General features: G+C 50.1%; 3 protein-coding genes across 3 annotated transcripts; 1 reads left to right on the top strand and 2 right to left on the bottom strand.

Moving 5' to 3' along the window:
* Positions 1–690: 690 nt before the first annotated feature.
* On the bottom strand, positions 691–2,743 carry LOC130373111 (claudin-10). The gene is made up of 5 exons (XM_056579383.1): positions 2,396–2,743; positions 1,910–2,071; positions 1,730–1,817; positions 1,470–1,577; positions 691–1,126 (listed from the first exon to the last, which is right to left on the bottom strand). The coding sequence occupies exons 1-5, from the start codon at positions 2,625–2,627 to the stop codon at positions 925–927; spliced, it is 792 nt and encodes a 263-aa protein (XP_056435358.1). The 5' UTR covers positions 2,628–2,743; the 3' UTR covers positions 691–924.
* Positions 2,744–3,325: 582 nt separating this feature from the next.
* On the bottom strand, positions 3,326–8,770 carry LOC130373115 (claudin-10-like). The gene is made up of 5 exons (XM_056579389.1): positions 8,405–8,770; positions 4,295–4,456; positions 4,071–4,152; positions 3,870–3,974; positions 3,326–3,751 (listed from the first exon to the last, which is right to left on the bottom strand). The coding sequence occupies exons 1-5, from the start codon at positions 8,616–8,618 to the stop codon at positions 3,592–3,594; spliced, it is 723 nt and encodes a 240-aa protein (XP_056435364.1). The 5' UTR covers positions 8,619–8,770; the 3' UTR covers positions 3,326–3,591.
* Positions 8,771–9,491: 721 nt separating this feature from the next.
* LOC130373685 (ATP-binding cassette subfamily C member 4-like) lies at positions 9,492–27,280 on the top strand. The gene is made up of 20 exons (XM_056580308.1): positions 9,492–9,744; positions 10,139–10,249; positions 11,932–12,052; positions 12,954–13,178; positions 13,943–14,032; positions 14,370–14,533; positions 15,162–15,287; positions 15,773–16,022; positions 16,785–16,892; positions 17,110–17,199; positions 17,748–17,939; positions 19,328–19,422; positions 20,646–20,732; positions 21,503–21,599; positions 22,470–22,700; positions 24,010–24,141; positions 24,295–24,332; positions 24,632–24,726; positions 25,429–25,575; positions 27,258–27,280. The coding sequence occupies exons 1-20, from the start codon at positions 9,662–9,664 to the stop codon at positions 27,278–27,280; spliced, it is 2,505 nt and encodes an 834-aa protein (XP_056436283.1). The 5' UTR covers positions 9,492–9,661.
* The last annotated feature ends 517 nt before the right edge of the window (positions 27,281–27,797 follow it).

Raw genomic sequence — 27,797 nt, forward strand, 5'->3', positions numbered from 1 at the left:
ACACACACACACACACACACACACACACACACACACACACACACACACACACACACACACACACACACACACACACACCCTCTCAGACACACACACACACACACACACACACACACACACACACACACACACACACACACACACACACACACACACACACACACACACACACACACACACACACACACACACACAAACACACAGATATAAGCACGTAAACACAAACATGGGCACAATGTATATTTTCCATTAGATGTTTGGCTTCATCTCTAAAGGTCACACTGGTTACCACTCAGTGTTTGGTGTTGGGACAAACCCCAGCCTGCCAGCATGAGTCACTCAGTTTCGTGTACATTTGACCCTTCGTCCAATACTTTTCAACCAATGTTTCAATAGGACTTTTGTAATTATATGCAATAATAATAATGTAAAATAGTGAATAAAATAACTTCACTTGTGACAAACTCAATGTAGTGTTCATAGATTTGTAAGTAGCAGCTTTTCACATATTCTATATTGGTTACTTTTGTAGCTCTTCTATTGAAATCAGTTTCAGCCTACAATGTTTGGTTCTGATAGAATTCAAAGAGCATCATTTTATGTTGCCAATAAAACACTTGCAATAGACAGGAAAAGTTTTCCTTATCTTCGATCACGTGCTACATATATCATTTGTAAATGAGAACACCAATGAGCCAATACATGTGTAACATACATTTTTTATTAGGTTGACAAACATCACAAAGACTTCCAACCTTAAACATCCTAACCAGAGCCAGAATAACTGTATCCACAAAAGTTAACATAGAAGGGTATCAAAATCGACACGTGCATCAAAGCAAAAGTTTATCTTTACAATTGTACATGATGAGACCTCGGTCCCCGTCTCTCTACCGGCGTCAGGGGGGCTCCCAGCGGCCGCCCCTAGACGAAGGCGTCTCTCTGGGACAGTCTCTCGGGGGTGGTCCGGGAGAGGTTGGACACCCTGGAGCTGTAGGAGCGTCCCTGGCCGTAGTAAGTCCCCCCCTGGACCCCGGAGGGTCTGTAGTAGCCCGTGTACAGGCTCCTGCCTCGGGTCCCCGGCGCCATGTACGTCCTGGTCCCGTACACGTTGACGTTCTCCGTCCTGTCGACGACCGGGCAGAGTCAGGGTGTCAGAGTCTATGTTTGCTCAGGGACACCGGCACACTTGTTTACGCATACATACCCAAAGACAAACACTCAAACACACACACACACACACACACACACACACACACACACACACACACACACACACACACACACACAGACACACACACACACACACACACACACACACACACACACACACACACACACACACACACACACACACACACACACACAGGAACCTGAGACTGAGTGATCAATGCCCCTGCACTGATCGTTAACTTCATGAATGAAGTTAACAATCTAAGATAGTGAAGCATAAGTCCGTCATAGATTACCTCTTAGGCCAGACCACTCTAAAGACTGTGATGGCGTAAAGGATGGCCCCAAACAGTATGAGAAAGCTGCCCACCAATCCAAGGAATATGGGGTTTCCAAGGTCATACCTGCAATAAAGGTTGTTGTAATTAAAGTCGACACGTCACGCAAAATATACAACACAATGCACAATGGCTCCCTGCCTTCCACCTCGCTGGAGTTATGTGTTGGGCTTTGGTGCTTGCTAAAGGCCTTCCAGCAGCAGTCGAGTAAAGCATACCTCAGGGCTCCTGGTTGTAGATTCAAAGTAAAAGCGTTCCTGGCCACTCGGTTGATGTAAAGGCAGTAGCCTGCGATGTCAGACACGCCTGATCAAAGAAACACATTTGTTCTGTTATCACAAAACGGCGCAGGCTGTTGTGATTCCGTGTTGAACGAAGTAAGCATGAGCCGTCCTTACCTCCGACGAAATGAAACACAGACCCGGCTAGAAGAAATTTGTCCTTGGTCTTAGTCGCTCCACCGATGTAGGTGCACTCCATACCGGCGAAGCAGCAAACGACCCCGAAGAACCCGAGAGTCAGCCCACACATCAGGAGGCCTCGCACCCCCTGGACGTAGGCTGGGAGGGGGGGGGAAACACGGCTTACAGCTCAGCTTTCCTTCCAATGCAAACGGCAGAATTCATGTATAAACACGATAGCGATAACTCAAGGAACACTACAAACATTGGGGAGTACGCCTCTTTGTGAACCATTTTTCTTAACGATCTTCGGTAACTTACACGATTTCCTCTTTATATCGTGGGAGGTCCCCACAGACACCATTGAGTTATGGGGCTACACTTTACGATCACATGTTTGTCTGTCCCCATTAATAGAAGGCATTTGTCTACCCGCGATGAACACAGCCGTTAAACTAGCATCGTCCGCCCGGCAGTACCCACCGGCCACGGACCAGAGGACGGGGTAGTCCCTGCAGTTGGTGACGGCGGTGGAGTCGGTGTAGCAGTCCTTCCACAGGTTGGACCAGTACCACGCCACCTTGATGATCCAGGACCCGCCCTGCCCGCCGATCTGGCTGATCCTCCAGAAGTCCATGGCCATGGTGACCAGCACAAACAGCCAGCCCAGCGACGAGGCCAGGAAGCCAAACACTTGGACCAGACGTTTCCTCATGGCCGCCGGGGTCCTGTCCCTCCGTCCCTCGCGCCGAGGTGGTTCAACAGGAGACAGACGTTGAGACGATGAAGTAAAAAGGAAAAGGCTCCTCTGGGGCGCTCTGTCTCGGTCTCACCTGGGCAGGGCAGAGCGAGGGCGTCGACCGAATGGCGAGGAGGGGCCGGCGCGGTGAGGCTGGCTGGTGCACCTCTCCAGGCGGGCAGGGTGAGAGGGTGAGTGGGGGTGACGGGTGTGTTTGCGCAGTGTGCCGTGTGTTGATGTGGGCGGTGTGTCAGCAGCGCCGCCGTGTTGACAGTCAACTCGGAGACGCGAGGCCGACACGCCACAGGCTCGCCATCCATGGGTCAGCTTCATTCTCTAATGGAGAGGGTCTCTCCGTAGGGATGGAGAGGAATTTGACATTGTTTCTCAGCAGTTTTGATATAAATTGCTCCTTTATTCACGACAGGAAACACTCCCTATGTCTGTCCTTAGAACATGCTGAAAGAACATCAATACGTACACGCACCTTTGAAAACGTTTCCGTTTATTTCTATTCACACACAACCCTCAACATTTAAAAAAAACATTCAGTATATTTCTCCTTCACTATATTTCGAAGTTATTTCTCATTGTACAAGAATAATGTTATAGAATAAAGTTGTTAGAATAAAGTAAATGTGTATAAAAATTTACGGTGACCCTATAGAAAAGAACAAAGGAACTATTTGAGAAAGCCGTCTTCTAGAAAAGTACTGCATCTAGAAAACGATTAGAGAGTAAACTATATTACATACGTATCTTTATACAATTTGCAGCATGTACAATATTGGACCACAATATGCAAATCGACAGCATCTATCGTCATCCGAATGTCATGAAAGTGTTTCACACTTTAACTATCAAACAATTTAATTGTTTCAAAAAAACATTAAAAAAAAAGTTTTAAAGTAAAGAACCCCCTTAAAGTGGTGGGCTCCTCTCACACGTAGACGCTCTTGTCAAAGTTCTTGGTGCCGGAGGAGGTGCTGCCCTTGGGGTGGGGGGGCCTCTGGCCGGCCGGCCTCAGGGGCTCCCGGGTGGCCGACGTCACATGGGACTGAGTCCCCGCCCCTTTGTAGACGTACCTGGACTGGGGCCGCCTGCGGAGACACAACGCAGGGACTCAACCGACGCGCGGTGAGACAATCGCCCGTACCTTCGACAGAACGGACGGCCGGTCAAAACCATTCAGCGGCGTGACGTGCTCCACCAACAAACCTGTCGGTGCAGGAGCCCACACTGGAGAAGAAGAGCGTCACCCCTCCGGCCAGACACAGGAGGGCCCCCGCCCAGCCGACGAAGAGCGCGGGCCCCATCTCGTACCTGGACGCACACAGCCACACAACGGCGGGGTTACGGCGCTTTCGAAGAATCGCTCAAAGTGTGCGTTGATGCTGACGGCTCTGACCGTGAACTCACTTCTGAGACACCGACACGAGGTCGAAGAACTCTGCGGTGATCCGGTGAGCGTACAGAGAGCACGCTGAGAGCGAGCACAGCCCTGCGGCGCGGACGGTATGAGGAGGAGGAGAGAACAGGGTTAGGGGGAGCTGTGTGATGCAGGCCTGGGGAGCCTTGTTGAGACTCTGATTTAGGGGCTGCTGGATTGGACCCACACCATGTTCAGCCCCGTGTGTGCTCACCGCTTAGGATGAAGTTTACACCACCGACACCGGCCAGCCGGGCTTTGCTCTTGTCAGTTCCTCCGATGGTTGTGCATTTCATCCCAACAAGGACAAACACCGAGCCAAAGAACCCCAGGCACACAGCTGCCACCATCAATCCTCTGCAAGCCTGGACGTAGCCTGCAGAGAGAAGTAGGAGACGTGTTATGACCACCGTCGTGTTGGGAATGGTCCATAAGATCTCCACATGGTCATCACATAGGTTCCCCCGCCCGGACGTTGTACGAGGTCAACCAGTGACTGAGACATTTGCATGAAAAGCAGAAGACAACATGTTAGCAATGACCATCAGTGCATTTTGGAGTAAGTTGCTCTGAGGTGAGGTGAGGTGTCGTCAGGGTCAGTTAACCTGACTTCCACCCTTGATCTGGACCCTTGTGGTGAGTCCTGTGAACCCCTGACCCAGTGAACCGTGAAACACCCTGAGGCAGATATCTCCAAGGTGCCAAGAGGCTAAACACAGTGACCCGTTTAGAAGGAAGTCAAACGGTTCTGAAGGACATCAAGAGTGATTCCTATTAAACTTTGTCTAACATTCTGTCGGGTCAGGAGGTTACGATAACAAAAGCTTGTGTGGACCTGCGTGGGTCATCGGACTGTAAAGATTAGGACTATGAAAGTAATTACACATTAATACAGTCGAAAGAAAATGGGCTTATCTGTACAAAACAAGGGACACAATAATTATATAGAAACCCGATTTGTAGAATAATCAACCTAAAGCAGCCAACAAAAACGAAGTGGGTGATCAGAATCTGAGAACAGGCGGACCGGCCGAGCGGCCAGCCCCGGCGCGGAGGCGAGGTGTCGAATCGCACGTTTTCCACAGGTTGGACCAGGAGGTTGCCGTGGTGATGAGCGTCCCGTCGTCAGAGGACACCTCCCAGTAGTCCGTGGCGACGCTGGGGGAGGTCAGGACCCAGCCGAAGGAGCTCAGGATAAACCCCAGGCTCTGTGTCGCCGTGCCCCTCATTGTGAGTGCCCCGGAGTTACCTGATCTAACGGCAGAGACCAGGTCCTCTGGTGGGAGGCTCCGCGCTCTGCTGGAGATACAGACGGGCTCCAGACTCCCCTCACATATTCTAAATAGATGTTCTGCAATCGATGGCCAATAGTGTCTGTGGCCGGGTATATTCTGTGGGGAGGGGTTTGTAGCTAAACACGTATCCTATATTCAGTTCCTCCACCCATTCCCCACACACCCCCTCTGTCCAACTGGGGTGGGTGTGTGTGTGTGTGTGTGTGTGGGTGGGGGGGTGGTATTAGTCAAAATATATGGGTGTTTATAAATAAATATATGTATAATGGGTTATGACAATTGTTTGCTCAATTTATAAATATTGCTAGTGCATTCATTGTGTGTGTGTTTTTGTGTGTCTCAGTGTGTGTGTATTGGTCTGTTTGTCTCAGTGTGTGTCGTGTGTTTGCGTGTGTGTGTGTGTGTGTGTGTGTGTGTGTGTGTGTGTGTGTGTGTGTGTGTGTGTGTGTGTGTGTGTGTGTGTGTGTGTGTGTGTGTGTGTGTGTGTGTGTGTGTGTGTCAGTGTTTGTGTCTTAGTGTGCTTTGGTCTGTGTGTCTGTATATCTGTACGTGTCTCAGTGTTTGTGTGTGTGTGTGTGTGTTGAGCAGTGTGTGTGTGTGTGCATGCGTGTGCGTGAGTGTCTGTGTATGTGTGTGTGTGTGTGTGTGTGTGTGTGTGTGTGTGTGTGTGTGTGTGTGTGTGTGTGTGCGGGTGTTAAGGTAAGTGTGTTTCTTGTGACGTAAACATTATGGATGAACATTATGAATGAACAACAGCATGTTTTCATTGAGGGTCAACCTAACATTGCGTAAAGCGGGACCTTTGTTAGGGACCTTAAGAGCCATGGCAGTGGTGATATATTAACCAGCTTTCTCACACACGGTCTGTTGTAACAACCCTGCAGAGATTAACCCAGCGCTGAGCAACGAGGTGAAACACTGACCACGCCACAGAGGAAGCGGTCACAGGCTACACACCAAAGTGGAAACGTGAAAAGAAGTTATTAAACATTGAATGATTTATATTTATGTAAACTCACGAAGGGCACCATCTTGTGGTTGCTTTTGGCTACGATCAAATCAAGGTGAATAATAAATAATATGACACGTTTCAGATTGAATCATACAGCATCTATGCCATATGCTCTATGATTTATTATGTGTTCCATAGATTCTATGGTATACATCAAATGTGAACTACTACTTGAGATTATAATACTTTATGAAAGTTATAGTCACACTTTCATCAAATATAAACTGTTGTTGAACATAATATTAACACACTGTGGATTGTTAGGGATATTAAGCCTCCAATCCGTGTTTCAATCATTCACTATAAACTACATCGTGAGCACTCAGCACTCGACCCCTTATAGTGGTACATTTGCCATTTTGACAGTTTGTCAGACTTAATTGATTCACATTAATAATTAATTTCCTGTCGTCTGGTCTAGTTTTGTTTCTGCCGTTGTATTTTTTATTTTTTTACATTTCATCACTCCATTCATGTTGCATTACGGGAGCTTTGATTCAACAATATAAGGTGTACATTTTATAGTTGGAATTTGAAAACTCAAACACCAAAAATGTCTAACAGCTCAAGTCTCATTTGAATAAAACACAATGGTTCAACAGAAGTACACATTTACTACAGTCAACCATCAGCTTTGAGATGAATCATTGATATGATCCAATGTCTTATTTTATGTAACATAATAAATCTAAATAAACCTTGCAACAAACCAATCAAATTTGGATGCAATGCATATTTATTAGTACATCTAGTTCAGTATTATAAGATACTCCCGTTTGTAAGCCATATGTATAAATGTGAAAAGGTGATAATTTTTCATCAATGGATTCCATAGGATGTTATAACACTCTTATAAATATAGTTTACAGACGGTATAAAAAAATACACAACGATAACTTGCTGGTAACATGTAATTACACTGTGAACTTCAACAGCAATAAAAAAACAAAAAAAAACAACAACAATGTGACCTTTCCTAAGAATACGATGAAAACTCTCCAACATTTACAACCCAGCAACGACAACGCAACACAAATCTCCCCTCACTATCTCAGACCAACAACAGGGAGAAGATCATGTTGTTCCCAGCATCAGCAAGACCCCTTTCCTCCAGCTCCAGGGAGAAGGTCACCTTCCACCCGGTCAGACCCCGGTAGTCCTACATCCTGTCCTCCCAGTCCCCAGTAGTCCTACATCCTGTCCTCCCAGTCAGACCCCAGTAGTCCTACATCCTGTCCTCCCAGACCCCAGTAGTCCTACATCCTGTCCTCCCAGACCCCAGTAGTCCTACATCCTGTCCTCCCAGTCCCCAGTAGTCCTACATCCTGTCCTCCCAGTCCCCAGTAGTCCTACATCCTGTCCTCCCAGACCCCAGTAGTCCTACATCCTGTCCTCCCAGACCCCAGTAGTCCTACATCCTGTCCTCCCAGTCCCCAGTAGTCCTACATCCTGTCCTCCCAGACCCCAGTAGTCCTACATCCTGTCCTCCCAGACCCCAGTAGTCCTACATCCTGTCCTCCCAGTCGGACCCCAGTAGTCCTACATCCTGTCCTCCCAGTCGGACCCCAGTAGTCCTACATCCTGTCCTCCCAGTCCCCAGTAGTCCTACATCCTGTCCTCCCAGACCCCAGTAGTCCTACATCCTGTCCTCCCAGTCAGACCCCAGTAGTCCTACATCCTGTCCTCCCAGTCAGACCCCAGTAGTCCTACATCCTGTCCTCCCAGTCGGACCCCAGTAGTCCTACATCCTGTCCTTCCAGTCCCCAGTAGTCCTACATCCTGGCCTCCCAGTCGGACCCCAGTGCTCCTACATCCTGTCCTTCCAGTCAGACCCCAGTAGTCCTACATCCTGGCCTCCCAGTCGGACCCCAGTGCTCCTACATCCTGTCCTCCCAGTCAGACCCCAGTAGTCCTACATCCTGTCCTCCCAGTCGGACCCCAGTAGTCCTACATCCTGTCCTCCCAGTCCCCAGTAGTCCTACATCCTGGCCTCCCAGTCGGACCCCAGTGCTCCTACCGTCCAGCTTCAGCAGGGTGTGGTGGGGCCGACAGTGCAGCGCTCCGAGCGCGTTCCCGGCACAGTTGTTCCAGAGTCCCTGGAGGACCCAGGTGGCGGTGATGACAGAGGAGGCCCTGCTGGTCACCCTCCACTCGTTGGACACCGTGGCCCCAATGGTGGCCCCCAGTCCCACCAGGCCCCCCAGGAGCGCCAGGATCTGCACCCCTGACATCGAGTGGCGTCCCGACGTCGATCCGCGCGTGCGTGTGGGAGAGCCTATAGCCCCTGCGGCACGTATGGAAAATCACGAGCGGTAAAACGTGCGCCAGGCGTGTAAACGACACGACACCGTGTAGTTACAACATGTGTCCCGCCTGAGATGATTGACACGGAGGGAATCTCGCCTTGTACTGGTCGCTGCTAAGTGAGGAACCAAGGTGCTTATGGGCTGTGCTGCCTGACACCTGGGGCGCAGGGTTAGCCATTCAATGGGAGAAGCTTTTGGGATAGGCATTTTGTGTCTCATGTTGGGTTGTGTGCGTCGTTTTTGGGCAAGAAAAGGAAGGCCTGGTGTGATATTAACATGAAAATAATAGTGGAGTAATTACTAATCCTGGATAGAAGAGGCATAGTGACAAAGTTCAATACTGGGTCATCCATTCCCCTAGTGTGACATTAGGCTGAACCGTGACACTGTTGGTGGATGACATGTTTCGTTTCCATAGCGCGCCACATAGGCCTACATTTTCATTTTTTGTCAATCGCTCAAAACAATATTGAAATAACCCCATTGAAAAGTGTGAAGAAATAGTCGTAATTTAGAAAAGAGAAACAAAGTAAAGGGCAACTTAGCAGGCGGGACTTATTGCCACACCCATTGTGCCTGTACAATTATTTAAATCGTTTAATAAATTAAATTGAATTGAAAAAAACACACAAATAAAATGAAATAAAAACTAAAAAAAGAGAACGAAGCACACTACAGAAAAACTAAAGATGTCAAAGAAACAGAAAAGCCGTTGACCGAGTGACGGACAGGGCCAGCCACCAATGCGCAGACTGAAGGCGGGGCTTTCGAGCTGACAGGTGGAAAGGGTCAAAACAACCGAGGAGTGTGCACCGCCACTGCGCCGCAACAACGCTCAGACACGCACCCTGAGAGCCACTCCGGCGTTACCATGAAACGGCCCTTAACGGAAACGTGTCGTTGTCTTCCGGGAGTGTGTTGAGACTCCGCACCCTGCCGGCGAGTCGCTGCTTTCGGTTTCTCTCTCCATGGAGGTGCCGCTGCAGGACCCTGGGAAGAGGAGGGATAATCCCTCAGCCTCAGCTAATCTCTTCTCCAAGATCTTCTTCTGGTAAGAAAGCGAGCCTGACAGTTTGTTGACAGCAGTTTGAGACGTTCAACCTCTGCAGCGGTCCAGGGGCCATGCCCGGGAGGGAATGTCCCCGTTGTGTACTTGCGGGGGGCTTTAAATAACCATGAAGCTGCAGCTTAGGACACTATGGAAACTTTCATTGAGTCTGTCAGCAACTTGCGAGATGCAAGGCTCGCAACCTTCCCTGCAACGACTACATAACCTGCATGCCTTCTAACCAATAACACTGAAATACAAATTAATGAAGCGTGATCAAAGTATAGTTAATAATCCATATATAATCGCTGTTTTTATCATTCAATTTGTGTGCTTGTGCTCCGCCGATTCGGGGGATGTAATTGAAGCAGAACGCGTGGGTTTGTCTCCTGTGCAGCTGGCTTGGTCCTCTGTTCAAAGCGGGCTATGGGAGGAGACTGGAGGAGGATGATATGTACCATGTGCTGCCAGAGGACGGCTCGGAGAGACTGGGCGATGAGCTGCAGCGGTACGGATGTTTCATTTCCTGGTTTTAAAACGTGTAGTGTAATAAGTAATATATTAATTAAAGCTGCATGCTGCATTTTAAGGGGGCCAAGCCTACAGCAGACCAATAAGAACCTGATAGACCAGTAAGACCCTGACAGGTCATTAAGACCCTGACACAAACCATGAAGACCCTGATAGACCAGTGAGACCGTGACGCAGAACATAAAGACCCTGACAAAGACCATAAAGACCCTTTTTTGTTTGCATACGGTTGACAACGCTGGAATAACCTCAGCTTGGTACTGGTGATGGGTGAACAATCTTCCATGGTCGTACGTCAAAAGGCTTAGAAGTTATGCGTCTTTAAAGTTTTCCTTGATCGCTTTAGCATCCCCTATAGACTGGTTTTGATTAACGTTAGCCTGGTTAACCTGGTTAACCTTGACCTATGCTTCTTTATATATCAGGTTTGGTGATGATTGACTCAAGTTAACCCAGCCTATAGTCACCTAACATTGATTGAGCAAATACAGATGTCCAGCCACCATTCTTTTTACAGGTTCTGGGTTTCCTAGGAACATTTGCTCAACGCGAGGAGAGACACATGTCTACACGATTTCTTGACTGTAGCTGTGGGTGAAAGGGGCAGGAAATAAGGCAGTCCAAAGTCTGTATTTTCAGTTAATTCTTATAGCGGCCCTATTGCCTGATCTGGATACAATTTGGAGAGGTTCATCTGACCAATGTGCCTTTGACTACACCAAGTACGATGATGATTATTTTGGAGTTAACCCCTTTTCATGGTGTTAAGTTAAATTTGGACGATTTGGAGCCTCTGGCGATTGTTTTGTCAATGGACTTCATTATTTGAGCAGTTCTAACTTTGGTCCCCATCAAGCACTAAGTTGGTCACGCTGAAATCAAACTCTCCGTCAAGGAACTGTGGTGTTTTTAGTCACAGGCCACGCCCATTTCGATGCCACGCTCTAATTTCAAATGTGTGTCATCTTGTTCAGATTTTTATCCTGAACAACCTTTCAATTGGGGTCAAGAACATGGGAGTCCATCTTGATGTCGATATACGCCTTTAACACTTTATGTGTTTTAAAGCACACTTCCTTAGAAGTTAATTACTGCTGGAGGCTTTATTTTTTATTGCACAGACTTGCTTTTTGTCAGATTGAAGACATTTGTCCATAGATGATATCTGCAAAATATTTTTTGTTTAAGTCAAAAAACCTAGGATCCTTAGGGAATTTAGTGTTTTTAACAAAATTCCTAATTGTCAGAAATCGACCCAGGCTGAAGTCCTAGGTTCTTGAAGCAGATTTCTTCACCAAGAATATGCACGTGTGGGTGAAGCCTAAAATGACCTTAAGTCGAAGGGTCACGACGAGATAAGCTTGTTCAAAGTTTGCATTTCTGGACGATTGCTATAGCACCTTTGAGCTAATCAGTTTACATTTTTTTTCTCTGTTAATATTTAATCTTTACAGCTGTAGAAAGCTTCATTATAAAAGTGCGAGCTGTATAGGCTCTGTCAGTCTAATGTGGCGAATAATAAAAATGAAAATTACAATAGGTTGCCTTCGCAGTTTTGTGCTTGGCCCCCTAATTACTAATGAATATGCACACGTTATGTGCGAACACAAAACATGTGATTTAGTGTGTTTCCTGGTTATTACACCCTGCTTTTCAAAGGTATTGGGATGAGGAGGTTCTGCGTGCCAAGGAAGACCTACGGCCTCCAAAACTCACCAAAGCTCTCATCCAGTGCTACTGGAAGTCCTACATCTTCATCGGGGTATACATCTTCTTGGAGGTATGAAGTCGTGAATCCGAATGGATCCCAAAGACACACATGGACAACCAGGGCTGCTCTGTTTGTAAATATGTCAGTTTCATATTCTCTGTATTTGCTGCGAACGTTTCGCTGCCATATGAGTTTTACTAAATACAGATTTTACTGATTTGATTTGTATTTATTATGATCTGGAATTTCCCACCAAGGATAGTGTCATCTATCTGTGTCATCCATCTTTCTGTCTGTCTGTCTGTCTGTCTGTCTGTCTGTCTGTCTGTCTGTCTGTCTGTCTGTCTGTCTGTCTGTCTGTCTGTCTGTCTGTCTGTCTGTCTGTCTGTCTGCCTGTCTCCCTGTCTGTCTGTCTGTCTGTCTGTCTGTCTGTCTGTCTGTCTGTCTGTCTGTCTGTCTGTCTGTCTGTCTGTCTGTCTGTCTGTCTGTCTGTCTGTCTGTCTGCCTGTCTGTCTGTCTGTCTGTCTGTCTGTCTGTCTGTCTGTCTGCCTGTCTGTCTGTCTGTCTGTCTGTCTGTCTGTCTGTCTGTCTGTCTGTCTGTCTGTCTGCCTCCCTGCCTGTCTGTCTGTCTGTCTGTCTGCCTCCCTCCCTGTCTGTCTGTCTGTCTGTCTGTCTGTCTGTCTGTCTGTCTGTCTGTCTGTCTGTCTGTCTGTCTGTCTGTCTGTCTGTCTGTCTGCCTGTCTGTCTGTCTCTCTGCCTGTCTGTCTGTCTGTCTGTCTGTCTGTCTGTCTGTCTGTCTGTCTGTCTGTCTGTCTGTCTGTCTGTCTGTCTGTCTGTCTGTCTCCCTGCCTGTCTCTCTGTCTGTCTGTCTGTCTGTCTGTCTGTCTGTCTGTCTGTCTGTCTGTCTGTCTGTCTGTCTGTCTGTCTGTCTGCCTGTCTGTCTGTCTGCCTGTCTCCCTCCTTCCTGCAGGAGACCATTAAGGTGGTGCAGCCCGTCCTGCTGGGGCAGCTCATCGTGTACTTTGAGAGCTACCCCCACGACGCCTCGGCCTCCCTGCCTGAGGCCTACGGCTACGCCGGCGCTGTGTGCGTGTCCACCGTCTTCCTGGCGCTGCTCCACCACCTCTACTTCTACCACGTCCAGATGGCCGGCATGAAGATCCGCATCGCCATGTGTCACATGATCTACCGGAAGGTGAGCGCTGTGGCGAGGGGGGGCGGGCCGGCGAACGCTGACCGCTCTCTGCCACGGAGGATGTTATTACTACCCATTGGTCAGGGCAGGGGGAAGAGCTGGGATTGGTCAGGGCAGGGGGAAGAGCTGGGATTGGTCAGGGCAGGGGGAAGCGCTGGGATTGGTCAGGGCAGGGGGAAGCGCTGGGATTGGTCAGGGCAGGGGGAAGAGCTGGGATTGGTCAGGGCAGGGGGAAGAGCTGGGATTGGTCAGGGCAGGGGGAAGAGCTGGGATTGGTCAGGGCAGGGGGAAGCGCTGGGATTGGTCAGGGCAGGGGGAAGAGCTGGGATTGGTCAGGGCAGGGGGAAGAGCTGGGATTGGTCAGGGCAGGGGGAAGAGCTGGGATTGGTCAGGGCAGGGGGAAGAGCTGGGATTGGTCAGGGCAGGGGGAAGAGCTGGGATTGGTCAGGGCAGGGGGAAGAGCTGGGATTGGTCAACGCTGAGAGCTCTGATTGGTCAACGCTGAGATTGGTCTAGCACTCTATCAGCTATTAGAGGGTGACATTAAGAATGTAGAACAATAAATATATTAAATATAATTATAGTGTATATGATAATGTATATGTATTACTTCCTTAAAATATATATACATTTTTTTTTTTTTGTTTTATAGTGGTAAAGTAAAATTGGAATTGAGTATTATAAGCGGTAACTTTGCATTGGATGTGAGTATTATTTGTTCTAAAGTTGAATTGGATGTGAGAGTTTATTCTTTACCCACCTAGGCTCTACGTCTCAACAGCAAAGCCTTGGCTAAAACGACTACGGGACAAATTGTGAACCTTTTATCCAATGACGTCAACAAATTTGATGAGGTATAATCTACAGCATGCAATCGATCCATCAATCAGTCAAAACGTTCATATATTCAGAGAATAGAAGCCACATTGAGAAGACATAAGTCACATTCGTAAAGTGTTATCTTATCCTATTCTCATTAACGATTGTTCCTGCTTACAATGCAAGATTAAGTTGAACAGTCAAAACTAGTTCAAACAAATAGATAACAGACATGAGACATGATATACTAAACTCAAGACACTCAAGCAGGTATACTCCATATGTATCACGTGTTCCTTGTGTGTTGTCTATGTCTACCGGCCGTGACCCTTCTCATTTCCTCATGTGGGGTCTCCCTGTCTCTGTTTCCAGGTCACCCTGTACCTCCACTTCCTCTGGCTCGGCCCGCTGCAGGCCCTGGCCGTGATGCTGCTGCTGCTGTTCCTGATCGGGCCGTCCTGCCTGGCGGGCATGACCGTCCTGGTGGTGCTGATCCCAGTGCAGACGGTGTTCGGACGCCTCTTCTCCACCCTGAGGTACGTCGTCAGCCCCCCCCCGGGTGCGCTCTGAAGGGTGAGGTCGACCCGCTGGCTGCTGGAGAAGCCAAGAGCTGCGCTTGGTACGGTCGTTGGATGCTGTACGTCTTTGCACTTAATAACAGTACTTAGCATCGTGTAGCGACTTATCCAAGCCGTCTCCGTTGTGTACGGGGAATGGGTTAACCTAGTGATTGTTAGTGCTTGGCACTATGAACACCCTTTCTGTTGTTGATATTGTTGTTTTTTATATTTATATTTAAATAACTGACCAACTGGAGGACTGCTCCAACAAAATGTCATTGTCTTGTGCAAGGACAATAAGGCTGAATCCCATTTCTACCCCTTACCCCTTCCCCTTCCTTCTCTCCCTTGTTTTGAAGGGGTAAGGGGAAGGGGTAAGGGGAAGGGGTAAGGGGAAGGGGTAAGGGGTAGAAATGGGATTGGGCCTAAAGGTCATTCTATTCTATTCTGTACCGACAGAAAGGATGTATATTGTTGTGTCTCTTTCTTCCTACAAATGTACCTATTGTAAGTGGCTTTGGATAGAAGCGTCTGCTAAACGCCCTCAGTGTGAAGGTAAATCTAAACGGTTTGGCTGCGTCCGCCCCTACCGGCGTTGTTGCAGGGCCCAAACAGCCTCCCTCGCAGACGACCGCATCCGCATGATGAGCGAGGTGGTCTCGGGCATCCGCATCATCAAGATGTACGGCTGGGAGAAGCTGTTCACTGAGCTGGTGAACGAGGTTCGGAGGTACGGTCGCTGCTCTGTGGATGCACTCTGATACGGGTTCTGTGTCGAGACATGTTGACCCATGTTATGATCGGTTTACGAATAGTCGAGGCCAAAGTATGTGCTTTTCTTTTCGAACAAAATGTGATTTTCTTGTCTAAATGTACAGAAACTAGGAGAACCCTCCCACACTAGGATGTGTGTCTCTAGTTCACAGGACACACTCAAATGTGTTCTGCAAGTCGATAAAAGTCTACAAAGAGTGCATGGCAGCAGGAACCGTCTGTGTGTGACCTTATATTACAGATTAAAACCAAAAGCAGTTATTAAATCAGTTATTAGAGCAATCATAGCGCTTTAGATATAGAAGACTGGGCTGGGTTGATCTTCTCTCGAGGCTAATTTATCCCACCACTGGTCTCGTACAAATCAATCCATCTTTATTTATCTTCCCTGGGAAATATTGTTCAAAAAAGTTAGTTCCCAAAATGTCTCCTGCCACTCAGGAAGGAGTGTTCCCGCATCATGAAGAGCTCCTACCTGCGCGCCCTCAATATGGCGTCCTTCTTCGTGGCCAACAAGGTCATCGTCTTCATCGCGCTCAGTGCCTACGTCCTGGCGGGAAACAAGATGGCCGCCAGCACGGTGTTCGTGGCGCTCTCGCTCTACGGCGCTGTCCGGCTGACCATCACCCTCTTCTTCCCCTCGGCCATCGAGAAGGTGTCGGAGACACTGATCAGCGTCCGGAGGATCAGGGTGAATATGAGCTTCATGTGTCCGCTGGGGCGCGTCTGTGGGCTGGGGTCGTTGGTCGGGGCGAGGGGGTTCGAAAGGGGGTACGGACTGCGTTACTATAGCCTTTTGAGCTTTAGTGGCTCACAATCACCTGGTCATACACACATTCACACACTCATCCATTCACACACACATCACCCGTTCATACACACATTCACACGTTCACCCGTTCACCCGTCCGTACACTCATTGATACACTCATTCACACATTCATACACACAATCACACATTGATACACACATTGATACACACAATCACACATTGATACACACAATCACACATTGATACACACATTCATACACACAATCACACATTGATACACACATTCATACACTCATTCACACATTCATACACACAATCACACATTGATACACACATTCACCCATTCACACACCGACGGCGTCGGCAGCCGCGCCCGGCGACAGCCAGCCCGGCGGGAGCAGTTAGGGTGAGTACCGCTTAGGGCCACCTGAGGAGTCGGGGATCGAACCCACAAGCTGCTCCGTGTCCCGTCCCACTGCCGCACCGTGTTCTCAGAGGAAAGGTCCCGGGTTTGATCCCCAGTGTCGGCAGCCTACCTGTCTGTGACACCGAGCATGACACGGCCATGACATAACCCGTGTCTGAAACCCCCTCAAGGCGCTCCGGACACAAGCTCAGTGACTCAACGGGAACCAACAACATGGTCGAATGTGTGAGAGCAGACTGTGTTCTCATCCCCAGAGCTTCCTGCTGCTGGAGGAGGTGGTTCCTCAACCCACTGGTCTTCCAGAGACCGAGTCAAAGGACTGCATGGTTCAGGTCCAGGACCTGAAGTGCTACTGGGACAAGGTGAGGACCTTTTATCCTTTGAGACAGCCAAAGCTTCAGAGAATAGTTAGGCTAGGCAACTTGATTCATGTAGCACTTTTCACACACGAGGCAGACTCAAAGTGCCACATAGAAACATTGTCATACAATAAAATTAAATAATAGATTATAATAGATAGCAGTTAACCGGTGGATACATTGCATAATACGTAACTCTTTGTGTTTTAATCTCTCCCAGACGCTGGACTCCCCGACGCTGCAGAAGCTGTCCTTCACGCTGCGGTCAGGGGAGCTGCTGGCTGTGGTCGGACCGGTCGGCGCTGGGAAGGTGTGATTATAGTGTGGCGTGCTGCATTAAAGGACCCTTACTTAATCTCCTAATCCCATATAATCTCGCTCTATCGCCACCCTGCTTTTGACAACATGTGTGTGCCGTTATTCAGCGTCCAGGTCTAGACGTAGAGCAGCTGGACACACAATGTTCGCTAGCGACGATCTGTTTCAAACTCTTTTTATTGAGTTAGGTTTCCATAGTTCCCCAGGAGGAGAAAGGATTCAATTTACCGTGAATTTGTGATGTCTTTGTTTCCCACACAACACAATACAACACAATACAACACAACACAACACAACACAACACAACACAACACAACACAACACAACACAACACAACGCGTCTCAAGGACATCTGAGATGAATGGAAGGAAAACGTTCATGAAAACAGTTGTGATATGACATTCATCAGTGTGTGTGTGTGTGTGTGTGTGTGTGTGTGTGTGTGTGTGTGTGTGTGTGTGTGTGTGTGTGTGTGTGTGTGTGTGTGTGTGTGTGTGTGTGTGTGTGCGCGTGTGTGCATGTGCGTGCGTGGACACCCAGTCCTCCCTCCTCGGGGCTATCTTGGGAGAGCTGAACCAGGAGAGCGGGGTCCTTAAGGTCAAAGGTCGGCTGACCTACGCCTCCCAACAGCCCTGGATCTTCCCCGGGACGATCCGGAGCAACATCCTGTTCGGGAAGGCCCTGATCCCCCAGAAGTACGAGAGGGTGCTGCAGGCCTGCGCCCTGAAGAAGGTGAGGGGACCCCCAGGGTAAATGGACTGCATTCATACAGCGCGTTGCTGACCAGTAGCCACTCAAAGCACTTTGCAATATCGCCTCACATTCACCCATTCATCACGAGCAGTCAGGGTGAGATGTCTTGCTCAGGGACACAGCTGTACCCTAAAGCAGGCCATGTCAGCTGTACCCTAAAGCAGGCCATGTCAGCTGTACCCTAAAGCAGGCCCTGTCAGCTGTACCCCAAAGCAGGCCCTGTCAGCTGTACCCTAAAGCAGGCCCTGTCAGCTGTACCCCAAAGCAGGCCCTGTCAGCTGTACCCTAAAGCAGGCCCTGTCAGCTGTACCCTAAAGCAGGCCATGTCAGCTGTACCCTAAAGCAGGCCCTGTCAGCTGTACCCTAAAGCGGGCACTGTCAGCTGTACCCTAAAGCAGGCCCTGTCAGCTGTACCCTAAAGCAGGCCCTGTCAGCTGTACCCTAAAGCAGGCCATGTCAGCTGTACCCTAAAGCAGGCCATGTCAGCTGTACCCTAAAGCAGGCCATGTCACCTGTACCCTCAAGCAGGCCATGTCAGCTGTACCCTAAAGCAGGCCCTGTCAGCTGTACCCTAAAGCAGGCCATGTCACCTGTACCCTAAAGCAGGCCCTGTCAGCTGTACCCTAAAGCGGGCAACGTTCACTGGTTTTGTTTCTGCTGGCCGAGACCGAGGCGGTCCTTTGCAGAGCTGCAGTGTTTTGATCCGAGGCGATGTCTGTCTGGTGGCTGGACGTCCTGTGAGGGAAGTCTAGTGGGGTCTCCATGGAGACGAGGAGGGCCAGCGCCAACACGTCATTTTAGGCTTCGGATAATCGTTAGGTTGTCCGAATGCAAATAAGAATTAAGACCACAGGTCCATTCCTAGCGCGTATCGCTCCCTGCCTTTACCAGAGGCAGTGCAGATGGTTGTGTGTCTATCGGAAGTCTTTATCCTTGTTTCATTACTGCAGTGATGTCTTAATCATGCAAACAGCAGAACAATGTCTCATGCCTTTGCTGCGGACGGTGGATCCTGGAGGTCAGGGGCTCTCAGTTCCCCTCGGCGGTGGAGTCACTCGGTTGCCGCAGAGCTTCCATGCAGCTCGCACGTTTCACAATGAACCGCCGAAAACGCTGAGTCGTGTTAACAAACAGGAAGTGCGAAAGCCAGGAACAGGAACATGTGTCACGGCGACTCGCCCCCTTCGTCCCGGATCAAAAGACAATCTCCAGAATGGATGCCCGCGGTCCGCACTTACACTCTGTGTGCTTCGCCGTTTTATTCCCCGGGGTCCAGCGAGGCGTCACCCTCCCTGTTCTCCAGCCCCGAGCCCCCTGGTCCCCATGGTAACCAGGACCCCCCCCCCCCCCTCTCTTTGTGTGTGCAGGACATGGCCCTCCTGCCTGACGGGGACCTGTCTCTGATCGGGGACCGGGGAGCCAACCTCAGCGGGGGCCAGAAGGCCCGCATCAACCTGGCCAGGTGGGAGGACACACCTGGAGGCCCCCTGCCGCTGGAGAGGGCGGTTCAGACGTAGAGCAACGTCACACAGATGACGACCGAGACAGTACAAAAAGATTATATAGATCCAGGGTTTCCCGCAGATGGTTAAGTTGGGGGGGGGGGGGGGGGCTGCTAAACGACATTACCAAATAACAACTGAAACAAGAACAGTCAAAGAATTTGTGAAATTTTAACAATTCAGATATTCTATACGATATTATCATTTTGACTGCGTAGTTAAGGCGGCAGGCATGTGTTTGTGTTTCTTGGGCGGCCTCCTAAGCTGAAAAGTGCTGTGGAAAAACCTTTAGATTAATTGACAATAATACAAATAGTTGTATGTATGATTGAAGTGTTTTGAAATATAGATAGTCGTTTTTTTTTACTAATACATAAATTGACAACGATAGAACAGAAAAGGATTAAGATCACTGCAAACCAACTGAATTCACAAAATTGTTTGTTAGAAACAGAACGACGGCGTCTTATGCTTTCAAACTTTGGTTTCCTGGAAACACTGGCCCTTTGTGACGGAAGGATTACTACTGTTACGTTTAAAGTCCCGGGCTGAGGCGACAGCTTTAGCTCGCTCTCACTAAACCCCCCAAGGGGCTCCTCAGCCCGGGCCCCTGCACACAGTTCCACCGGCCCTCAGCCTGGCTTCTGTGTACAGCTCCGATACCGATACCAGTAGCGAAAATTCCTTCTATACCAGTAGCGAACATTCCTTCTATACCAGTAGCGAACATTCCTTCGATATTGCCTAAAATGCAGCATCGGGTATCGGCGAGTGCGCAAGTCTATGCGCCCATCCGATACCCTCACATGACTCGTATACTACACAGGCGAAGAACATCACAAACACTACGGAGTTACGCTGCGATCGCTAGCGGTCGGAGGTGCGAAGTCGGACCTAAGTGCGTTCGAGCTGCCAAGTCAAAAACATGGATGCTTGACCACAAGAATACAAATGTATTATTATAGATTATAATTGTAAGAAAAAAATTGTCTGCAGTACGTGAACAGCCAATACATAGCCGTCATCGTAAGAGAACCCTCCAATAAGTACTATCTGTAGTTACAATGCTAGACGCTGTATCGGTATATACTCGGCCAATACTCAAGTTCAGGAATCGGTATCGGGAAGGACAAAACTGGCATGGGAACGTGTGTGTGTGTGTGTGTGTGGTGGTGTCCCTCAGGGCGGTGTACCAGGACGCAGACATCTACCTGCTGGACGACCCCTTGAGCGCGGTGGACTCCGAGGTGGGCAGACACCTCTTTGAGGAGTAAGTCGGCCATCTGCTCAGAGTTCACCTACATTCACATGTCCATTCACATTCAGGGCATTCAGCAGACGCTTTTATCCACAGCGACGTTACAATAAGTACCTTTGTCATAAGAAGTGAACAAATGTATCGCTGTCAGCACAGTAAAGATGTTTATAGAACCAAGTGCACGTACTAACAATCGCTAGGCTAACCCTTATTGTCTGTCGTATTTAGTTATAGTCCTTAGTTATGGAGCATCTTATCCTAACTCTTTGTTGTATACGGGGGATGGGTTAACCTAGTGATTGTTAGTGCTTGGCACTTGGTTCTATGAACATCCTTACTGTACCTCAGTGATATATTGTCTCACTTATTGTAACACGCTTTGGGTAAAAGCGTCTTACTCTCAGAGCCAATCAGATGGGAGGACTCGGTGATGCTCTTGCTCTCTTCACTCTTGGCGAATGCGGTAGGAATTAAAGCGAAAACATCCTCTCTGAGGGGAGGAGCCCTCCGAACAAATCGTTCTCCATTTCCTATGAAATTGATTTATTTGCTCCATCTCTCGCTACACCTTCACCACACGCCGCCATGGCTCCGTCAGGGACGGAGAGCTCCCCCCCCCCTCGTGCTGATTGGTCCTAAAACATTTTTCAACGAGGCTTGGACGGGCTGCAGGCCAGACTGATCCCCAGGGGGCAGCAGAGGGCAACCGTGTGGGGTGATGTGTGGGCCTGGACGCCCCCCGGCTGCCCCAGGTGTGTGACGGCAGGTGTGTGTCCCCTCAGGTGTATCTGCGGCGTGCTGAAGAAGAAGCCGCGCATCCTCGTCACCCACCAGCTGCAGTACCTGAAGGCGGCGCACCACATCCTGGTGCTGAAGGAGGTGCGTGTGTGTGTGTGCGCGCGTGTGTGTATGAGTGCATGTGCATTCTTGTATGTGCGTGCGTGTGTGTGTGTGTGTGTGTGTATAAGTGCGTGCAGGTTTTTGTGTGGTTGTGTGTATATGTAGCTGTCAATGGGTTGTTTGTATGTGTGTGGGTGTTGGAATATTTGCGAGATTGTGTGTGTGTCCGGAAGCTGTTTGTGCGACAGGGTATGTTTGTGTGTGTGTGCGTTTGTATGCATTCTTCCTGCATGCTTGCTTGTGTGTGTTTGTGAGGATTTATGTTCCTGCATCCTTGTATAAATATTTATGTACAGTTTATTCTCTCTCTCTCTCTCTCTCTCTCTCTCTCTCTCTCTCTCTCTCTCTCCCTCCTCCCTCTCCCTCCTCCCTCTCTCCCTCCTCCCTCTGACTCCGTCGTCTCTCTCTCCCTCCCTCTCTCTCTCTCCCTGTCTCTCTCTCTCTCTCTCTCTCTCTCTCTCTCTCTCTCTCTCTCTCTCTCTCTCTCTCTCTCTCTCTCTCTCTCTCTCCCTCCTCCCTCTGACTCCGTCGTCTCTCTCTCCCTCCCTCTCTCCCTCCCTCTCTCTCTCTCTCTCCCTGTCTCTCTCTCTCTCTCCCTCCCTCCTTCCCTCTCTCTCTCTCTCTCTCTCTCTCTCTCTCTCTCTCTCTCTCTCTCTCTCTCTCTCTCTCTCTCTCTCTCTCTCTCTCTCTCTCTCTCTCTCCCTCCCTCCCTCCCTCCCTCCTCCCTCTCTCCCTCCTCCCTCTCTCCCTCCTCCCTCTGACTCCGTCGTCTCTCTCTCTCTCTCTCTCTCTCTCTCTCTCTCTCTCTCTCTCTCTCCCCCCCTCCCTCCCTCCCTCCCCCCTCATCAGGGCAGCATGGTGGCTCACGGGACGTACAGCGAGCTGCAGGGCTCGGTTGACTTCCTGTCCCTGCTGAAGAGGGGGGAGGACGAGGAGGGGGGGGGGAAGGGGGACGAGCGGCCCGAGCCCCCCCCCCTGTCGCCGGGCCGTTCCTGCTCGGGCTCCGTGGCCTCCCTGTCCCCGTCGCTGGGGGCTTCGCTGCACTCCCTGACGGAGACCCCTCCGCTCCACGACGAGGAGGTACGTTGGTTCAGCCCCCCCCCGCTGGGTGGCTCAGCTCTGGGGGTCGAGCGGGGTGACCTGTGACCCGGAGGCTGCTGGCTCGATCCCCGGCTCCTCCTCACCGCCTCACCCTAACTGGTCGCTGGTTCGATGCCCGGTTCCTCGAGTGCCGCGGTGTCCCTGAGCGAGACGCCTCACCCTGACTGCTCCTGACGAGCCGGCTGTCGCCCTGCCTGGCTGACTCCGCCGTCGGTGTGTGAACAAAAGCGTTGGCTTTGGATAAAAGCGTCAGCTAAATGTAAAGTATTTAAATTATTTTTAAGCCTCCACAGTGACGCTGGATTTGTTTAAGAAAGTACACACACAGTTGAGATGTATTCAACAGTTTACATTCAGGGCAGCCGGCTCGTCTGGAGCAGGGTGAGGCGTCTCGCTCAAGAACACCTCCTCACTCAGCTAGGAGGAGCCGGGGATCGAACTAGCGACCAGTTAGGGTTAGGCGTCTTCTTCAGGGACACCTCCTCACTCAGCTAGGAGGTGCCGGGGATCGAACTAGCGACCAGTTAGGGTTAGGTGTCTTGTTCAGGGACACCTCGACACTCAGCTAGGAGGTGCAGGGGATCGAACTAGCAACCTTCCGGTCACAGGTCAACCCGCTGTACCATCCTGAGTCAAGCCAAACCCTTGAGTTTCAACACTCAGACGTATTTTAATAACTTTGTGTTCAGCACCCAAGGCACCGGGAGGGGGGGGGTGATTGTAGCGCAGTGCCCTCCGTTTGACCCGCTACGTCAACAATAGGAGACTGGTTCTTTTGTGGGTCGCTCTATAAATATAAACCACATTTTGCACTCTGTGCTGTATCTGTAATCAGATGTGAGTCATGTTGAAACGCTTTCAACATTTTGAACCCAATTCCAATAGTGCTGCACTAGTAGGTTCAATTTAACATGAATAAGAATACTACAGTGCAAGTGTACGCAGTAATGCTGAATTTATCTCAAAATGTTTATAATGTATCGACAAAATCCTGTCCATTTTGAACGCTGTTTATAATGTATAGACAACGTTCTGTACATTTGAACCCAAATTCTAAATGCACACCTAGTAGGTCCATTTTAACACAATTGTAAATAACGCAGTGCTATCGAAACGGGGTTTAAAACGTTATTTACACAGCATGACGAGGAGGCCTACTTTATCGCTTGGCTGTAACTCCCAGTACCGCCACTCCACCACCAGAGGGCGCCAGATACCTATTTGTCCGTCCGTGCCGCGGCGACGCGCTCCTGGCCCGTTGGATTCTGACTCCAGTGTGTGTCTTTAGGCATCCAAACCGATGGCGGAGGAGAGTCGTTCGGAGGGAACCATAGGCCTGCGTCTGTACCTCCAGTACCTAACGGCCGGGGCCCACTGGCTGCTGCTGCTCTCCCTGATCCCTCTGAACCTCCTGGCCCACGTGAGTACCGCCTCGCGACAGGAAGGCCTCCGCAGAGGACGCCATATCTGTCACCCATTTCTCACGGGGCGCTTTGATTCAGGGTTTTAACCGAGGTGTGCGTTCTTAACGTGTTCTCTCTCTGTGTGTCTGTGTGTGTTTCTGTGCGCGTAGACTGCATATATTCTCCAGGACTGGTGGCTTGCTAACTGGTGAGACTCCCACTCTGACACCCCGGCCCCCACCGCCCACCGCCTGCTCCCATGAACTAATCAGCCCCGCGAGTTGAACAGCCTGAAGCCTAACCCCCCCCCCCCCCCCCTCCCCGCCCCCCCAGCGGAGGAGAATAGTGTTTTTGTCGGCCGCTCTTTGTTGCTTCCACTGCGCCGGCCTTGTGTGTGCGGCGACAGAAGGGGAGTGTGTTGTGCGTCTTGCCCTGTGTGTCTCCGCGGCGGTTGCGTTTGTTTGTCCTTGTGCCTTTTGATTCCTTTGTGCCCCCCCCCCCCCACAGGGCCTCGGAGCAGGGCCGTGCAGACCGCGGAGCCCACCCCAATGGAGCCCCCCCACCACGGCTGGACCTTCCCCTCTACCTCGCTGTTTACGCAGGTGAGGCACACCTCCTCTTCCCCCCCCCCGCCCCGCCTCCCACCTCTGCCCCCCCCCCCCCCCCCCCTCTCTGTCTCTCTGAGTGTTCATCTTTTCTTGTGTCTGTGTGCCATTGAGGAGTGTCAGCCATTCACTGCTCTTCTTTGGCTGTTGGCCCAAGGCCTCAGGGCCCTGTGTGTGTGTGTGTGTGTGTGTGTGTGTGTGTGTGTGTGTGTGTGTGTGTGTGTGTGTGTGTGTGTGTGTGTGTGTGTGTGTGTGTGTGTGTGTGTCTGTGTGTGTGTGTGTGTGTGTGTGTGTGTATTAGTGTGTCTGTGTGAACGGGGGTCTCAGCTGTACTAGGAGATAGCGGCGTGCCTCCTCTCGGGTCTCCACTGTTGGGTAACTCTGATTGTGTCTCCCCCCCCCCCCCCTGTGTGTCGTCCGTCCGTCTCCCCCCCCCCCCCCCCCGTGTGTCGTCCGTCCGTCACCTCTCCACTCCCGGTCGCTCTGTATCCACGGCGATAGATCAACATTAAAGCATAACTTAACCTCTTAAGCCCTTTCCCTCCTCCGCCGCCGTTCTGCGTCCCCAACGCCGCTGTAACTGCGCCCGCCGACCCCAACCCCCCCAGGGCGGGCGGGCGGCGGGCGGGCGGCGGGCGGGCGGCGGGCTGGCGGCGGCCGCTGACGGATGCCCCCCCCCCCCCCCCCCCTCTCGGTCAGGTCTCACGGCGGCGTCGGTGGCGTTGGGCTTCGTGCGGAGCCTGGTGTTCTTCAACGTCCTGGTGCGCTCGGCACAGAGCCTGCACAACGCCATGTTCACCGCCATGCTGCGCAGCCCCGTGCGCTTCTTCGACCTCAACCCCATCGGTAGGACCGCCGCGCACGTTTATATACACGCACACTCATTTATACACAAAAACACAAATTTATACACACACATTTATACACGCACACATTTATACACAAACATACCTGCACATGCACACACATATACATACACACATGTTTATATACACACACGCACGCAAACGCATACACACATTTATACACACGCACATGCACACAAACATTTGTACACACACGCACAAGCAACCACACACATACACAACTCACACGCACACGTGTATATACACTCGCGCATGCACACCCATGCACGTACTAGCCCCCCCACACACACACAGGCGTGTACACACACACACACACACACACACACACACACACACACACACACACACACACACACTCATAGCATATTACTAAATGACAGAAATTGGTCAGAAATGTGTATTTACAATTTCATCTTATTTCATTTTCATCAATCAGAGAAAATAATTTACCAGCCAGCCAACAGATTTCATGCGTATCCCTGAAATGTTTGCGTCTCCTAAATGGTTGAATCTCTCGGTCATCGGTTCGTGCTTGTCATTTTATTTCATGTTGTGTGAACATGCAAATATTAGTTATGAAAACAATTGGACATTATCAGATTGGCGACAGAAAAGTGGACAATTAATTGTTCATTTTGATAATAATTCTTATAGTAATTTATCTAGTTAAAAAAACAGCAGCAATAAATTGTTGCTAAAGCCTTCAGAAATTAAAGTATTTTTCCAACGTTCTAACATCAAATATTTATGAGTGAATCCAAAAATAATAATTTATGGATTCATTAATAAAATATAATCATTAGTTTAAACCCTATATATTGATGCATTGATGTAGGAATGGGCTATCAGTTGCATGCCGCATACACACACACACCCCACACACACAGCAGTGTGTGTGGGGTGATATTGTATCCCCTCCCCAGTAGAGGGCAGACTCCTTCTGAGCGATATCATTATTTAACTCGCTTCAAGTCAAACCTTCTCTGATATCTCACTGTTTCCCCTCGCTTGCTAATTGGGTGGAATCCAAATCCACACACTCGAAATGTTCCGATTTGCACTCAAAGCAAGAAGATATTTCTCTGCTTCGTTGCGTTTATTCTCCCCTCAATTTAATTAGCGTAAAAGTATTAGCTTTGCAACCCTATGAGAAGTCAATTGTATTAGCCTTTTAACGAGATCATTAACAAACGGCAATACGTTACAAACGCAACGCAAACATGAAACCCTGACTCAAGATTATTTTAAAGGAATTAAGTGGCAGTATTAACGATAAAAGGAGGTTTGTTTCACACATTGAGTGTGAAGTGGCGTCATTAAAACCGTTTGGGTGTGGGGCTGCGAGGAGACTCTCATAGCAGAGCGGCGGCATTGAGACGACTCATTCAGCGGTTAAACGGCGTTCCCTCCCCGACCCCGGCAGGACGCGCTTATCTCCCCAACGTGAGGCAGGACCCACGCAAAACAGCCCAACAAAAAGAGGCAAACAGCGATAGGGAACGAGGGTGTTTGCTCTAGATCCTGGGCAGTGTTGTGTTTGGACGATGAGGAAGGGGGGGGTTTGAGGGTAAATACGGAGCAGATTCTGAGCCGGGGGCCCTATCAGAAATCTTTGATTATTTCATTAGCTTTGTGGGGCTGTGTGCTCGTTGCGCTGAGCAGATGGACACGATGTGAGGCACTGAGCAAACACTTAAAGTATGAAGAGGTGGAGAGGCACTGCTGGATACACCCGAGCCTCCAGACCGAGCCTCCAGACCGAGTCCTCCAGACCGAGCCTCCAGACCGAGTCCTCCAGACCGAGTCCTCCAGACCGAGCCTCCAGACCGAGTCCTCCAGACCGAGCCTCCAGACCGAGTCCTCCAGACCGAGTCCTCCAGACCGAGCCTCCAGACCGAGTCCTCTGAGACCAGAGCCTCCAGACCGAGTCCTCTGAGACCGAGTCCTCTGAGACCAGAGCCTCCAGACCGAGTCCTCTGACACCAGAGCCTCCAGACCGAGTCCTCTGACACCAGAGCCTCCAGACCGAGTCCTCCAGACCGAGTCCTCCAGACCGAGTCCTCTGAGGCCGAGTCCTCTGAGACCAGAGCCTCCAGACCGAGTCCTCTGAGACCAGAGCCTCCAGACCGAGCCTCCAGACCGAGCCTCCAGACCGAGTCCTCCAGACCGAGTCCTCTGAGACCGAGTCCTCGAGACCGAGTC

The sequence above is a fragment of the Gadus chalcogrammus genome, chromosome 20 (genome assembly GCF_026213295.1).
Source record: "Gadus chalcogrammus isolate NIFS_2021 chromosome 20, NIFS_Gcha_1.0, whole genome shotgun sequence".
Taxonomy (NCBI): Eukaryota; Metazoa; Chordata; class Actinopteri; order Gadiformes; family Gadidae; genus Gadus; species Gadus chalcogrammus.

Bases quoted from the DNA above. Each gene is read 5' to 3' on its own strand.
- LOC130373111 (XM_056579383.1), bottom strand. From the start codon at position 2,627: ATGAGGAAACGTCTGGTCCAAGTGTTTGGCTTCCTGGCCTCGTCGCTG. The intron at 2,072-2,395 runs GTGGGTACTGCC...CCCCCCTCCCAG, and splicing joins CGTCCTCTGGTCCGTGGCCG to CCTACGTCCAGGGGGTGCGA. The intron at 1,818-1,909 runs GTAAGGACGGCT...TTCTTTGATCAG, and splicing joins TGTGTTTCATTTCGTCGGAG to GCGTGTCTGACATCGCAGGC.
- LOC130373115 (XM_056579389.1), bottom strand. From the start codon at position 8,618: ATGTCAGGGGTGCAGATCCTGGCGCTCCTGGGGGGCCTGGTGGGACTG. The intron at 4,153-4,294 runs GTGAGCACACAC...TCCGCGCCGCAG, and splicing joins TGTAAACTTCATCCTAAGCG to GGCTGTGCTCGCTCTCAGCG. The intron at 3,975-4,070 runs GTGAGTTCACGG...GTGTGCGTCCAG, and splicing joins CTCGTGTCGGTGTCTCAGAA to GTACGAGATGGGGCCCGCGC.
- LOC130373685 (XM_056580308.1), top strand. From the start codon at position 9,662: ATGGAGGTGCCGCTGCAGGACCCTGGGAAGAGGAGGGATAATCCCTCA. The intron at 16,893-17,109 runs GTGAGGACCTTT...AATCTCTCCCAG, and splicing joins TGAAGTGCTACTGGGACAAG to ACGCTGGACTCCCCGACGCT. The intron at 17,940-19,327 runs GTGAGGGGACCC...TTGTGTGTGCAG, and splicing joins AGGCCTGCGCCCTGAAGAAG to GACATGGCCCTCCTGCCTGA.